The sequence below is a fragment of the Pocillopora verrucosa genome, chromosome 11 (assembly GCF_036669915.1).
Source record: "Pocillopora verrucosa isolate sample1 chromosome 11, ASM3666991v2, whole genome shotgun sequence".
NCBI classification, from domain to species: domain Eukaryota; kingdom Metazoa; phylum Cnidaria; class Anthozoa; order Scleractinia; family Pocilloporidae; genus Pocillopora; species Pocillopora verrucosa.
The window spans coordinates 10,120,486-10,137,061 of record NC_089322.1 but is presented as its reverse complement, the minus strand read 5'-3'; the positions used below and the strand labels follow the sequence as shown (position 1 = coordinate 10,137,061).

The window sequence follows — 16,576 nt, the reverse complement described above, 5'->3', positions numbered from 1 at the left end:
ACAAAAACCTCAAGAAACCTCACCAGCACACCGGGGTTGTAAGATTGTATGTAAACGTGTTTCATTTTTCGACCACGGCTAGGCGGGTTACCTCACCCCACCTGGGGTCCCCCATCTCCATGTAAACAGGCCCTAAAAAAAAAACTCAAAAAATGCAACAACGACGCCTGTTCTGTAGTCTGCGTCATTTACGTCAAAGGTATCCATGGTTACTGTAGTTCTGGTCTTTCCATGTCACGCAGTCCGACACGCGAAAACAATGAGAAGCAAAATTTCACCCAAAACCTGCGGCAAGTGGAGCTACTACTCTGTGATGAATGTGTTCAGTAGAAATATAATCTCCATAGAAGCGTTAAGATGTGACGGAAACTATTGATAGCGCAGAGCAAAGGTTAGTGTTTGGAAACTGCAAGTGTGAGCTCACCGAATACCCCTCTTTGAAATTGTCTGCGTCATTTCACGACGAAATCCGCTTGAATACGAGATTTCATCTTAGGCCGCAAATGGACAAACCTTTATCTCAACCAATTTTTTTTTCTATTCTGATGACTGCTGAGACATTGAAGCCTGACTGACCTAAATTAACGCATGTTGCAGGGAGCTGATAATATAACCAGGTGAAATCGTTATGCTTCCATGACCGCAAACCAATTGCAAGTGGGCCTCCGAGTGGGAGCTCACAAATCAACCTTTGCAGAGAAGAGTTTGTAGATTATTCCATATTGAGTTGAGTTTCAGTTTGAATACGTTCTTTTTGTCTATTACAACTTGTAATAAACACATTGTTACGACCTCAAGCGAATCAACGCTGCGCTAGCAAGCATTTTACCTTCCCGACCATCTTTATTTTAGCCCACACACAGGCTGAATTAACCATAAAAAGAAGTCACTAAGGGTGAAGAAAATGACTCATACAGTCGAACGATCGATTAAATTTTACCGAGTTTGTCGAAATCATTTGACTAAAATCGGTTCATGTGGTTGCGCAACGATTAAAATCGAAGTCCTGGTATAGTCCTGATAAGAGACAGATCACTCACAAACACGACACGATTAGAAACTAAAGATAACAATACGTTTTGGATCACAAAGATTGCAGTATTCACCATTTGTGAAAAAATCGCTGAGGTAATTTTTAGCTCATGTCAAGTCAATTTAACGGTAGCCTCATCCTTAGCTTCCTGTGTACAATGTTCACCGACAGCACCTAGTGCAATTTTTTTCCCCCGTTCACGCTGTATTGTGCTTCACTTGTTTATCTGCTGCCACTTCGTTGTCATGAGCCTCTACCCACATAATAGGTGGCAATCGAATTGTAGAATAAGTTACATGTACACAATTTATCTCCTGAAAGTAAAAAGGTAGTTGTCGTGAGGATAACATCATTTATCGGTGATGAATATCGAACCAGTATGATGTCCTTTTATGTTTATCAATGTCATCGATAGCATTTTTTGCGAAAAATCGGGTTCGGTTGATAATTATGTCTTAGGATAATAACATACGTATTGAGTAATTTCCTTAGAAAAAAAATCAATTTATCATTTGAAATATTATCGAAGCCCAAAAACGCACGGATATAAGAGTAAACATATGACTAGATTAAGTTTATGATAAATTGTTTAATCGTTTGTCTCACGATATAGTCACTTGGGATGCAGATCGCGACGTTTAGACTGCTTGCTGCTTGTCTTCATCAAGCGATGGGGTCGATGCAATCGCATTAGATAGCCTTGATACAAATGGTAACGAGTGAGCAGTCGACCCCATCGCCTGATGAAGACTAGCAGCAAGCTGTCGAAACGTCGCGATCTACATCTGAACTGACTACATCGTGAGACAAACGATTACACAGTTTGTTATTACTTACCATCACGATGAACGATAACCTCTTTTACGATGTAGATCGAGTTTAATTCAAGAATTTTGCCATGTGAGAGATTATTCAGCGTTAATTGATTTCCGGTTGATTTTTTGCGATAAGTGACAGATGATTGAACAATAGGATCATATTCTATATTTAAAAATGAGAGAGACCGGAGCGTGAGAGAGGGAGGGAGGGAGGGAGAGAGATATCAAGTTGATTTCATAAATAAAACGCGAAGTTTCGGAACATAGCAGATTCTTTAGTCTCATTTCCGACACAGTGGCACCTCCGACGGGACTCGCAAAGCATGGAGGAACTAACCAAAGAAGCAGAGGCTAAATTGCAAATGTTGCTGTAAACTAATGGAAAAATAGCAGATTTTTTAGTCTCATTTCCGACAGCCACAGGTTAAACAAAAGAGAAGTGTAAAGGAGTATGATCATACGGATTGTTTTGGTGGAATTCCGAATCCGAAGAAATTCTTTTTTCCCAGATGCGATCAACCTTTATCTTCTCTTTACTTTATTTCAATATTTGAATACATTGTAAAACACGCTGGTGATTGAAATTAGGAAGCTATCAGCCAAAAACCCTGCAATGCTGCCCTAAATTCCCCTAATTTACGTGTATGGAAAGTGCGCCGGCTAAAAGGAAGAAGTTCTACTCGGATCTGAAGAAAAGGCCAGTTTGATTTTCACACTAAGTGAAACGGCCATATGTCACGCTTTTTTTTAAGTCAGGCAAAAGCAGATTCGAGAAGCATTTGCAAGCAATTTTAAAAGAGAAATCAGTGCTCCAGAGGTATTCAAAATCAGTTTAATGCAATACCCTTGGTGACCTTGAGATATAACGAACACTTTTGCAAGTGAAAATATTTGTGAGTCAATTGGTTTTGAAATCGAATATCTTATTCATTCTTTCAGTGCTGGACCTGGGAGACTGACGAAAAAGCAGCAAGCAAATTTCTTGGTTAAAAAGTCATAGACCTTTTCTTAGTAACGATCCGGTATTTCTTCATGGCCACCGCTGCAGCACCTTCGTTTCATTCGTCAAAAGAGACAACCAATTACGCCCGGCTGTGCAGGCTTCTGGTGGATGTCGGATCAGATGTCCTGAGGGAAGCATTTGAAAAGAAGCGTCCAACCGGTAACCTAGACACAGTTTTGTCCAGTCCTCCAGTCCATACAGTGCTACAATCACTGAAAAAGAAAGTGTTAAATCCCCTACAATGGGGCAAACTGTATCCTGCTGTAAGATCCTCAGTTTCATCGAAGAATTTCGATATAACTCTTCTTATGGTCTTGCTGAGGAACATTTGTGGTCTTGCTCCTCCAGCGACAGGCTGGGATACACTTCCTCCTGCCACAGACACAACCTTCGAGGCAGATATCGTTCGTATCAAGTGCTACAGAAACACAGTTTATGGTCATGTCAGCAACTCCTTAGTTGATGACCCAACATTCAATCAATACTGGCAGGACATCCAAGATTCATTGGTGAGACTAGGAGGAACTGGTTATCGAAGTGCTATTGATGATCTGAAGAAGGAATGCATGGACCCTGATTTCGAAGAACACTACAAAGAGCTTCTTAAACAGTGCATCATGGATGAAGTCAGCATCAAAGAAAAATTGGATGAAATTGGTAAAAGCCTGCATGAAATGACAGAGCAGTTTGGTAAAAGCATGGATGAATTAAAGGAAGCAATCGTTAACCCTATAAAGAAAGCAGAAGACAAAGGTATTGTGTATTGACGGTAAAATCTGTGCACGGCCTTTTGATCTTTCTTGAGAAAGGAAACTTGAAGAGGAAGATTGAAGGGCCTCTGATCAGAGGGTGATAAGCAATTTAACAATCAGTTCATTTTAGTATTATAGAATGCCTACCTTTAACAAGAGCTCAAACTCAGAGAAATATCTTCCACTAGAACTGACCCCTTTCTCTCTGACCCGAAATTGGAAAAAAGACCAGGTGTTGGCTTTTCCATGAATTTTTTTGGTGATAAGCGAGTTATTTATCTATTTTTTTATTCCTCATGCGAGGAGTAAAGAGAACTCACAGTTCAAATAGATTCCCTGCCAAGGTTATTTGCACCAAAAAAACTGCAGTAAGTCCTACAGTATTTGCCTGGTCGGGTTCGTCGAAAAAAAGAAATGGGAAAAAGCTAAAATTCTTGATGAAGTGGAGACGACAGGACGCATTCTCTCCACTAAGAGTACTTAGGGCTCTGGCGTAAACACACACACAAAAAGTTTTCGAAGTCAAAGTTAGTTCCTCCCGTACCACAAATTCCTGGTACCGCAACCGAAATGGGTCGGTTAGTGCTGGTAATCACATGATTTAGAGTAGAATTTAGGATGAAACAGCGCCAGCAAATTTTTCAAAAGCGAACAAATTGCGCGAGCCTGTCGGGCGAGAGCAATTTTTAGTATTTAAATAAAATTTACAAGTGCTGCTTTATCCCAAATTGCACGAAAAAAAAACATGCGAATACTTTTTAATAATACTAATAATTTTTAATTAGTTGTTTCTTTCTTTCCTTTTTTTTTTTTCCGTGTCATGGCTCGCTGGTTCGGCCGCTTGCCTTTACCTTGTGCTGGAGTAGTCGGGCTTTTCCCCAAAAATTTGGGTCGAGATTTTATACTCACCGTCACGAACAATCCCATTTTTTTGCACTCTTAGTCTTTTAGGTATCGGTCGACAGCAATAATCAGTACAAGAAAGATATCCCACGCCGCATGTAAGGTAATCCAGAACAGTATTAGATTCTGGATTCCACGCTGTGAGTGCTGGATTCCGGAATTCCGGAATCTTCCTCGTCTTTCTTACAAACTATTGCGTGAAATTCCACGAGAAGTTTGTTAAGGGCCTCCGATTCATATTTTTCAATGCACAAACCTTCTAGACTTTTGGCCAGTTGTTTGTGCTTTGTTTTGTATTTTATTTTTTGCATTCTTCATCAAACTCTGGATTAGAAAGATTGTTACCTTCCCCTAACCTCTCCGCTATTTTATTTTGTTACGCTTTTGACTCTCCTAGCAATCAAACTGTTTCATCTGTCTACAATCAATTCCAACTTTCTGCTCTAAATCTCAACTTTCTGCGCTGTTTGGGATTAATTGACGTGTTCTCATCGAATGAGCGTTCTGAAATGTTTGCAGGCATATTATTAAGAATGAAATAATTTAACCTTCACACCAACCCCTTGCTACGCTTTTTCAATTGGTCTGTCGGAATTTGGTGTCAATTAATTGCGAACGGATTCGAGATTAACTTGCACCTTTGGAAAGCCTAATTAAAGCAAAACTCAGCGAGTGTGATAGTCAATGAAACAATCGCGTTTCAATGACTCTTCGTCGAGCATTGAAAAAGTTAGTACATGAATGGTTTATGAAAATAAATGGAGGTAACGGTTTTCTTTTCAGCTGTAGCAGAATACTCCGATGCGTTAAAAGAATCAATAAGAAGCCAAACCGAGTACCTCGCTAATGCCTCACCAACCATGTCCAATGTGAGAACAGATCACATATTCACCAACATCCTCATGCAACATGGAAGAAAACCAGTCGAGGATCTTGATGTGAAAAGAAAAGAACGCCTTCGCCAGTATGGTCAAATTGGTGGAAAGCAAATTAAAAGCTCTCAAGAAATTTTCATCCCAACTGACGGAAAACATCCAGAATCTGTTCTTGTCACTGGAAAGGCAGGCATTGGTAAAACACTGTTTTGTCAAAAGGTGATCAGAGATTGGGCCGACAACAAATTGTTTCGATCCGGAGCAAATGCAGAAGTACCTGATTTTAAGTTCGCATACTTACTTACGTTCCGTCAGCTTAATCTACTTGGGGACGACCCTGTTACCTTAGAGGATATCCTAAACCGATCCTCAGTGCTAGACGACCACTCAAACATCGACGACTCTATATTTGAGTACATTGTTCATCATTCCGAAGAAGTTTTGATTATAATCGACGGGTATGACGAGTGTTCACAACAAGAGTACATTGCTAGTGATTCAGATGAAAAGTACCCAAATAACGCCAAAAAGAAAATGCCAGTAGCAGCACTGTGTGCCAAGCTTATCAAAGGAAAAATACTGAGAGGTTCAGTCGTCATGATCACGTCAAGACCCGATGAATCTGACAAAATAAAAGCCAAAGACATCTATTTTGATAGATACGTTGAGATTGCAGGATTTTCCGAGCTACAAGTAAAAGAATACATTGCAAAGTATTTTAAAAACAACGACCGAATGAAAAATATTGTAATTGACCACATTACAAAGAATGTCAATCTTATCAGCTTTGCCCACATTCCTGTGCTCTGTTTTCTTATGTGCTCCTACTTTGAATATACTCTACAGCAATCAAAGAAGAATAATCCTCTCCCGGTGAAAACAAGTGACCTTTATGATGAAGTGGTCAACATGTTCGTGCAAAAGCACGATAAAAAGAAAAGAGCCTCTCTCGAAGAGACTCTGGATGAATTATCAGAGCTGGCTGCTCAACTTCTTCTGGAGAGGAGGTTTCTTTTCCTTAAAGAGGATTTGAAAACTCTTGACTTACACGAGTTTGAAAGGCTGTGTGGAAGCGGTCTTCTTCATTGCGGTCCTCCTTTCAGAAAATCTTTTTCTACGACGACTAAACATTTTTTTTTTACACACTTGACTGTCCAAGAGTACTTAGCGGCTCGTTGCTTTGTAAAGACAAGAACAATCCCCCCAGACATGTGTCTACAGAAGTAGTTCTATTTATGTCGGGTATTTTGTCCAAGCAAAAAGACAACGAATTTGTGGAAAAGTTGATTATCAACAAATTTCTCAGCGACGACCTATCAGCAGATGAATGCACAAGGGGGCTTTTAATTTCTAAATGTCTCCTACAATACGAAGACATCGAGTTTGCTAAGGGAATAGTAAGGAGATTTCACGACATATTCTGCATACGTAATGGACGTTTTGATCTTTCTCGCGTCGGGATGGCGTATGTGGACTGCCCTGTTGTGTCTTTTACATTAAATGTTTTTGGTGCGCTCAATGCAGAGGAGGAATCTGAATGGAATAGAATCACCACGCTTGAACTGAGTGGTGGGGAGGTTACCGATGCCGGTATTGCCAGTCTATGTCAAGAATTACAGGCACCAACATGTAAAGTCACCGAACTTCATCTGGGTCATAATCAGATCACCGATGCCGGTGTTGTCAGTCTTTGTCAAGCATTACAGGCACCAACATGTAAAGTCACCGAACTTGATCTGGTTGGTAATCAGATCACCGATGCCGGTGTTGCTAGTCTATGTCAAGCATTACAGACACCAACATGTAAAGTCACCGCACTTAATCTGCGTGGTAATCAGATCACCGATGCCGGTGTTGTCAGTCTCTGTGAAGCATTACAAATACCAACATGGAAAGTATGGGGAGCCATTTGTGCCAAAATTATCACTCGTTAGTGATGAAACTCAATCGTTAGAGCTATCAACAAATCGTGTTTTAAAATCAATTTAGTCTCCGCTCTAAAAAATGTTCAATCATTAGCCCTAAGCCTCAATCGCTTGTGTTGTTCCACCAATCGCCGTTGTAAGACTCCAATTAAAAGCGCCAGTTGTAAATCGCTGGTGTTCCGAGACAGATCGATAGCGCTTAATATCAATTATAGGTTTTAATGTCAGTCGATAGTGTTAAACGAGTATGGCTTGTGTTATTTGTAAAATACAGAAATTGTAACGATGCCAATCGTCAGTGCTGCCACCAATCGTTTGTGATAAGTACAAATCGCTACCGCAAAACATCAATCTTTAGTGCTAGTATCGACTTATTATCGATTCTAACTTGAACCAGCTTGTTTAGCAAAGATGAACCAATCAAATCTTGCTTACTTTCTTGCAATCTGATAAGGGACATTAAAATCCAAAAACATATTTTAAATAGTTCTTTTTCATACTTATAAATGCCAGGCTATGTCAAGCATTGCAGACACCAACATGTACAGTCACCGCACTTAATCTGCGTATAGTATCAGATCATCGATTCCGGTTTTGTCAGTCTATGTTAAACATTACGGACACCAATATGTCAAGTAACCACACTTTGACAGAGATGGGTGTTTACACAATCATGATGTTAACCTGGATCGAGTAAACGACATCATCAGTTTCGTGATCAGAATATTTCATGATTTTTTCCAAATTTAACTTTCTACGGAACTAATGCAAACATTTCACAGGGGAATTCTCTATTATGCTTCTCAAGTTCAAAGAGGTGAAAACTTGATTACGGAGGCACTTCAGTGTTTGACGTTAAAGATAGGTGAACCGATTGCAGAAAGGAAAAACATGATTTGCTTTGAAGGGAAAAGAAACTGACTCTAACGACTCTTAGTTATCTCAGCCGGATAGGACACCTTATAAGCAGAAGAACGAGTTCGTGTCTAAGGTAGGGAATCCTGCATCGTCAACGAGCTGTCGTCTTAAGGTTAGAATCTCATTGTCTCGGAAGTTCTTGGAGTTAAAATGTATCTTGAGGGATTGTTTTCTTTGTAAACCGTTGACAACACAACGCAAACCTGCAACAATGGCTCGAAAAGCAAGTAACATCGAACAACAAGAGACGCTTATACTTACGAGTGTTAACGACATCAGTGACGTTTTTATAAGACTCAGGAGCCTGTTAAAAAGCTGAACAAAAATGCACACAATTAACACACATTTTCTTTTTTTAAGATTTCAACAGCTTTTGATGCATTGCCATGGAAGCTACAGCATGAAAACGAATTTTAAAAAAAAAGGCGGCCATTTACTGATTCGTTACCTCTTCCATAACCAGTTTTGGGGAAGCCACTCTTATTGAGATTCCTTTGGATTTAAGACCATTGAGAACTTCTTGATAGTCAATATTTCGCCTGAAAGAGAATGGAAAGGACAATTAAAACTGCATGAATGGAACTATGTTTATGACTAGGTCAAGTTGGACCAGCTGATGACTTTATTCTTAGTACTACTAACACACACCGTGACTTTGATTTTGATAATGCCCTTCCCTGAAGAAAAATGGATAGATAGATAATATATATATATAAATATCCATTTCAAAATACTTTCTGGGAAAATGGGAAAGAAAAAATCATAACAAACAAACCTATTTGCTTACACGTTTCAAACCTTATCCAACCCAAGGTTTGAAACCAGGAAATGCTGTGGTCATTTTGCATTTTTTATGTCATCATGCTTTCAAATCAAGAAACAATATTGCGTATAATATATGAACTTACCGCTCCGTGACACGTGGTACCAAACGTCTGGTTCATTCCCTTTTCCGTTCCTGTCAAAACATAACTGAAAACCAAACAAAACATGGAACAATTTGGGTCTCCATGTCTGCTCAAGATAACCAATAGTTTCGTCCCTCGTGAAAAAGTGTTTTTCATAAGGCTATATGTATAGGGATCGAAAACACCAACAATAATAGCAAACACCTACAATAACAACAATACCTTTGAACGTTACTTCCCCGAGACTACTTTTTAACTTACCTACACCTACACTACCTACCTACACCTACACCTACACTTTACCTTACCTACACGTGCCCATGGTTCCTCCAATCAGTACAGGTTGACCAGTCAACTGATAAAATAATGGACAAGACGATGAGTACATGTATCTCAGCAAGAGCAAAGAAAGTTTTCATTAATTTAGAGTCGTGAAACAAAACGCTGCCTGTTGAGCCACCTGCGCCCTCAGTCGAGAAAAAGGAGCCAAGGAAGAAGCGAATAAATGAACCCGAAGACAAAAGAAGGTAAAAGTAAAACAAGAAAGGTGCTTGCCCCCAAAAGGAAGTATGGTGCTCTGCGGGTTCCAATCATCGAGCGATTGAAGGGAAACGGAGGGAAGGGAGAATGAACGTGACGAAGAATGCGATTAAAACTGGGAAAGAAATAGCCCAACACGAAAAGTGTTGGACCAGTAAAAAACCTTGGAGCGAACGACTGTAAGCACTCAAACAACGATTTCTAACTTAAAAAAAGTTAATTAAAATAAACCTTAAACCTTGCGATCGAAAGGAGTAGTAAACAGTGAATAGCCGACCTGATAATCCACTGGGATAAGCGGATGATGAGGAGGAAATGCACGGGTTGATCCTTTCCTGTGTACTAAGAGAGTCTTCTGTACACCGTTCGTTCAGCTGACCATTGATCGCAATGTGAAAATCGACTCAACAGATACCAATAACGGAGAAAAGAGACAAAGTCAATTAATATTACACCTATCACAGCGAAACTTCCCCAAAACCATCCAACTATAATTGCACTGGGAGCAATTGCTCATGTAATGACGTATAGAGATATCATTTCTGTAGATGTGGTAAATTAATCAAGGCTCGTTATCCCTACTCTACTAAATTAGATGCCTGGATAAAAATAGTTGTTGGAGCAACTGCAAACAAAGCTTAAGGGAAATTCTACTTTAGCAAGTTCCACTTAATAGATGTCATTACAAGTTTCTTTGTCAATGTAGACGGCCATGACAAGTGCAATTGTCGTGGAATACTTGACAAAATACAAACTTAATGCACAGACTTAAATGCACTACACTGTTAGCAAACCTGTCTGTCGTTGACTTCAATCTTGTCCCTTTTCATGGCTTTCTCCATTTCTACCAGTGCATCTGTAAAACGAAGAAATCAAGAATGCATGACTCGGGTGACAGCGATCACCTGGAAAATAATCAAGTCTTGCCTTCTGTGGAGACATAAGTTAAGTCGATAATACATTCATTTATCTATTGTAAAGAGAGGAACGGTATATAAACCATTTACCAATGGCCACTTGATGTCCAAGTCCTCTACTGCCACTGTGGATCATCACACAAACCTTTTAAACATAAATTATATAATTAATGACAAGATCATTAGCAACCAAACTAACCCTAAACCAAAGAGTTCTAAGTGAGACCCAGTTGAAGCTGTTCGAGTTGGTAGTCGTGGTAGTTGGTAACTAAACGAGTAACATTGATAAACACAAGAACTGAGAGAGAATTATTATGAGGTTTGAAATGTAACGAGAGAGACTAAGAAAAGATCTTTGCTACAAGCTCAAGAGAAATATCAAGCATCTTTCCTAAAAGATCTTCAATTGCTCACATGCCTCACTCCTTGCAAGTCAGAGATCCCATGAGTGACCAAGACTTAATTTCTCCTTACAATATCAATACAACATCAACCAGAAAAGTGATGAGAATAAAGAAAAATATCAATTTGCGGATAATTAGTTGATCCAATACTTAATTCTCTGAACTAACATCATAACAATTGTATGGTTGACAGTATAGAAAATTACAAATTTGATCTGGGAGTTAAAGGGTTAAGACGTAAGTGCCCTTTTTTCTACCTGTCCAAGATGATCAACTCCCATCTTCTTTGCAGCATAATTGTCGTAAATTTCATCCACAACCTGGATTTCCGCATAGTGATTCCCCGCTCCAAGAGTGCCAAGCTAATCAGTGGAGAAGATAAGCCATAACAGTTATCCTTCGTCAGCTTTAGGGTTTCTAATGCTGACAAAGGGTTAACGTTCGAAACGTCAGCTTTAGCAACTCTTAACGGTGGCTAATTTACACATCAATTCAGTTCATAAATCATCTTATCCTGCTATACCCCCTAACGATACAGCACCGCAAATTCCCTAAAAACTTACCATTTTACTTGACTCAAAGCCTACTTAGAGCTTGAAGTAATCTGTACGTTTGAGAACAATTTTGGTCGAAAGGCGAAAGTGATCTGGACGCCACTGGCTACTAACATTGTACAGTCATGGATGGAAACTCGTGCCACTTTCTCGCAAGATCAGACCAGGGCGTGGAATTGCGCCTAATACAGGCGCCAATGCGACTAAATTTTTCACTTTGGCGACCAAATCCTGAAAGTTAGTCGCCAAATTGGCGACTAGAACGTTTCAACATAACCTGACCAGTGAATTAAAAAGATTTGCAAAGATAAATCCGCGGCAAACTTCCTCGTTAAGTTTGTTTCCAAAACGTAGCACATGCATCTCGATCGATAACTAGACGCCATCTTGGATTTAGATGAGCCTGAACGTTGTATATCATCCATCCTAGTGTCCACTTTGTAGCACGTTAAAGATCTTTTCCCTAACTTAATTTTGGAGAGTCTATCTAGAACGCTGACAGCGTAAAGAAAGATTTTGTTTGTCTTTGAAAATGGCGACCAACTTTTTTTGAATTGGCTACCACTTTGAAGAATTTAGGAGCCAAGTGGCTATCAGAGAAAAAAGTTAATTTCACGCCCTGCAGACGCAACTTATTCTAAAATCAGTCGCGACATGGTACTATATGTAGCCTCCCTCCCTCCCTCCCCCTCCCTAGCTCTGTAGAGTTTGCTCAATTTCGTAATGAGATCCCACTGGTTCCTTGCCATATTTGACTTTGTTCTACTTGCTCGTTGTAATAGCGTTCCCTGTGATTACAGAGGACTTTCGATAAAAGAACGCCTTCACAACAGGCTGCAAAGAATCAGTCATCAATTGCGCTACCCTCGTCGCACAGTCAACGCTCGTATCAAACGCTCCAGCTTATTTTATTCAGTAAGAGCTACAAATGAAACTTCTGTGCTTCTGTATTTACCTGCGGTAAGCCTCGTTTTTTTGCTCTTGCACTAACTTTTCCAGGGTCAGCCTGCAGCATTCGTCCGTACTCTTCACAATGCTCCTTATCCTCAGCCCAAGCATAACCTGTAATGAGAAGACAAAATTACATATGACTAAGCAGCCTTCAGATGAACACCAGTGGCACCTTAAATATGACCGTCACGATTTTCAACTTCCAATTTTGTTCACCTTAATACCAGGTAACTTAATTTTCAATTCTTTTAAAATACTTCTTTGAGATGGCACATGTACAATGTATATCTAAATTTCCCAGTGACTCTTTCTCTGTTGTCCACTTCTCACTTGCCTCTTTCCGATAAAAACTACCCATTAAGCACCCTTATTTGGAATTTCCTAACTTACCATCACCCAAATCAACTCGAAAATGAATTAAAAACATCCTCACACCTTCTATTAACTGCATGGCTTTCATAAGACACCCCCTTAAAAATACAACCTAAAAGAAAATTTAGGAAAATGGCCAACCTTCTCTTAAGGACCAATCCATCCCCATTGAGAGAGCTTCCTCGAGATCTCTGTTGGAGAAAATGATAAGAAATATTAAAATGATTACAGAAAAAAAGTAATGGACCCAATACAGTGTTAACATTTTAACTCCCATGAGTGACCAAGACAGAATTTCTCCTTACAATCTCAATTTACTATCAAGCAGACAAGTAATAAACAAGTAATAAGGATAAAGAAAAATATCAAGATGGGAATCACTGGTATCAGTTGATCCAATATCAAATTCTCCAAACTATCATTTTAGGGATAGTATGACAGAAAGTAAGGAAAATTACCCATGAAATCTTGAGAGTGAAAGGGTTAAGCTTGTAACTGAAGTCAGAATAAACAGCTTTGACTGACAAGTTGTACAAGAGATGAAAAACTCAGCTTACTTTGCACCCATGGGAATAACACCTTTAGAGCCAACACCAACAGGAATATGATCAAAAAGTGACTGAAATGAGAAGAAAAAAAAAAGAGACAAATATTATGGAAATTAGAAATGTTAGCATAACTAACAAGAAACATGAAAACAAACAAACAAACAAACAAACAACAAACAAAAAACCAAAACAAACCAAAACAAACTAAAACAAAAAATAAAACAGTTCACTTAAATGTTTTGCTGGTTTGCAAATGTTTCAGATAACTGAAGTCCTCTGTGCTTAGTACGTGAAAGATACATTGTGTAAGTACATGTACATGTAGAAATGCACCCAGCCTGAGGCAAGCTAAAGCAGGCAAAATTATGGCAGGTGAGTGCTCAGTATCCTCTGGGTGAAAATTATATCTTAGATACTTGTGGTAGAGGAGGAGTGGGGAGAGGAAGACATTTGTACCAAGGGGGTAAGTGACAGTCAAAAGGAAGAAGAGGAAATTTAACCATAATGTACTTTACCCTGTACCTTTCCATGCAAAGAAATGGCTTGTGCATGTCATCACCATCTTGCATGACAAGTAAATATAAAATGACCAATTCAGAACAAACTCAAAGAATAGCATAAGGTATTTCACTGCTACTTTGGTCTTGCTACACTAGCTTGTAATTTTGATCAATCATTAATAAATCTGTTCATCAATTCATTTATGAAGTAGACTTTTTTTTAACTTTACCAGGAGAAACAACTGCTTCCGGAAGAGACATGTCAAAGGCTGCCATATTCCCTACAAAAAGAGAAAAAAAAGAAATAAAAGAAATAGAGTCCTGCTCAAAGGTGAGTTTCCAAATTACTTCTTTTGCGAGAGACAAGCACCTCTTCACTTTTGGCATCTTGTCTCATTAGAGTCACATAAATGCTATGACTTAGAATTCTGTTAATAATAGGAAAAATTACTCCATCTCAAGGAATTATAATTATAATTTTTGAATCAATTTTAGCTACTTTGTCAGAGAATTGCAAAATCTCTTCCAATCAAGGGTAATTACAGCAAATAAGAACAAAGATGAGACTATGAACTATGAACATGCAACCAACTTTAAGAATGAGAGAGCAAGAATGACTTAATTTTGATTGCTTTCAGTATTTCCTCTGAATGGTTGAAGCATACTGTTACTTTTCTAGAACAACCACTGAGCAATTAGCCTATATTAAAAAAATAAAATCCAATTTAAACCTGAGTATTATTTTACAATCAATTGGACATTACATTTTATTTATTACAGATGTGTGAGTTGTAACTTACCAATAGCAAACCCATAGCCAGAATGAACATCTGGTAGTCCAACTGATCTCTGAGGGCCAAGTAAAAAATATGAGTAAACATTTCAGAATAGAAACGGAGATACATAGCCTTTTTTTATTACTGTTGTTTGGTGGTATTGCTTTGGCATGTTGTCAAAATTACAGATTTTTCCATTAAAAAAAAAAAGATGATAAAAAAAGCTCTGCCTGAGGGTATTATTGTCATTCATATAGTCCTATTGATGAGATGACAAGTTCTTTCAGAGATGACAAATCCATCTAAAGATGAATGATATTGTTTCTGAAAGTACTTTTTTCAGGACTTCTTTCGCCTGGAAAAAATATGTGCATTTTCCCTGAGAAGGATATTAGGATACTGGTATTCGACTCATATAATTTCATAATATTCTAAAAGTATTGAGAAGGAAATAAAATTTTACCACAGAGAAAGTTCAACAAACCAAAATTCTGAAATAATGGGATAACTGGATGTGACTGGATAACTGGATGCTCTATTTGGCACCACTTTAAGTGAAATCTTTATGTGAAAATACTATGGAAACACAAACTGTATAACAAGAAACTCTTCTGTCATCTCTGCTTCCCACGGGTACAGGGTCAGTTTGTTAAAAGCTGAGTTTAGACAACTAACAGTCAGTGTGAAATCTGATTTCATATCTGAAAGCTTTCAAATAAAATTCAGTATGTACAATTCCTTTAGTCTGCAATTTGATGATTGGATGCTCTAAAGAAATTATAGCAAATTATTCTAAAAAGGCTTTTAAACAAAGGATTGAACACACCCTGATTAAAATTAATTTTAACTCTGGGTTAGCACTTATCATCCTTCCAACCACTGGGTCCAGGGTTGAACAAGTTTCAATTACACTAAGTTATAATTTCAACAAGAAAAAGTTATGATCATTCTTACACCAACAATTCCAGGCAAAGCTGCAACATTTGCAATCTGCTTTACACCAGGAAGGAAACCACCAATACCTGGAGAGCAATTTAATTTAACTGTATAAAAGGAATAAGACAAATGCAGCAAATACAACAGTATTATATTCCAAATGTTCAGAGTACTGTACCTTGAGTTCCAGCCCAGTTCTTCAGCTCATCAAACATTAGCTTTTCCAGCAACTCATTTATATAAAAGATACCTTCAACCTTTAAAGAAAAAGAAAAAGAAAAGAATAGTTTGAATTTCGGAGTCGAATAGCTGCAATGCACAGCTCAAGTCTTGTATCTGAAAGAATGTGTAAAAATTTGTCCATGGTACTAATTGACTAGAACATTCTTGCAACAATTTACAGAAAAACGCCACAGTCTGCAACTTGGGGAAATGGAGATGGATAATGGATACAATTTGGTCAACCCTGTATTAAGTCGTCACCAACGGGAATAAGGCGTTCAATACAGTGCGATTGCTTAAATACGGTGCCACCTAAGACAGGTTTGACTGTAGTTCGTGAATTGACTGATTGAAACAAAAAAAAAAGAGGAAACAGTCCTGACATAAAAGACGTGGAGGGGGGCAGGGGGCTAGGATTTAATCATAACGTGGGCTGAAAAGGTATGTAAGGGGGGAGGGGGGGGGGGGGGTGAACAAAATCTAGTTGAACCAATTTTCGTCGTGAGAAAACTTATTTCAAATTACTTTGACGGACATGGCAGGTGTATGGGGATTTATTTTAGATGAAAATGGCCTAATATAACCATCCTCACGTATTACATAGTAGGACGTGTATTTTGATGCGCACGCTACTCAGCTGGAGTTGGGCTTCCGACCCGATGTTTGGCGCGCGTTCACTTACCTTCATGTTTGGGACATATGAAAAAATACAAATATGAAT

General features: G+C 38.7%; 1 protein-coding gene and 1 pseudogene across 1 annotated transcript; one reads left to right on the top strand and one right to left on the bottom strand.

Moving 5' to 3' along the window:
* The first annotated feature begins 231 nt into the window (after window positions 1–231).
* On the top strand, window positions 232–8,665 carry LOC131788378 (NACHT, LRR and PYD domains-containing protein 12-like; annotated as a pseudogene).
* LOC131785281 (RNA-splicing ligase RtcB homolog) lies at window positions 6,411–16,543 on the bottom strand. The gene is made up of 16 exons (XM_066173973.1): window positions 16,456–16,543; window positions 15,812–15,955; window positions 15,652–15,719; window positions 14,722–14,770; window positions 14,147–14,202; window positions 13,431–13,492; window positions 13,015–13,064; window positions 12,506–12,612; window positions 11,254–11,358; window positions 10,683–10,737; window positions 10,471–10,531; window positions 9,953–10,091; window positions 9,444–9,490; window positions 9,136–9,199; window positions 8,676–8,766; window positions 6,411–8,542 (listed from the first exon to the last, which is right to left on the bottom strand). The coding sequence occupies exons 1-12, from the start codon at window positions 16,541–16,543 to the stop codon at window positions 10,046–10,048; spliced, it is 891 nt and encodes a 296-aa protein (XP_066030070.1). The 3' UTR covers window positions 6,411–8,542; window positions 8,676–8,766; window positions 9,136–9,199; window positions 9,444–9,490; window positions 9,953–10,045.
* Window positions 16,544–16,576: the final 33 nt, after the last annotated feature.

Bases quoted from the DNA above. Each gene is read 5' to 3' on its own strand.
- LOC131785281 (XM_066173973.1), bottom strand. From the start codon at position 16,543: ATGAAGGTAAGTGAACGCGCGCCAAACATCGGGTCGGAAGCCCAACTC. The intron at 14,771-15,651 runs GTAAGAATGATC...CTTGGCCCTCAG, and splicing joins CTTTGCCTGGAATTGTTGGT to AGATCAGTTGGACTACCAGA. The intron at 14,203-14,721 runs GTAAGTTACAAC...CTCTTTTTGTAG, and splicing joins TGGCTATGGGTTTGCTATTG to GGAATATGGCAGCCTTTGAC.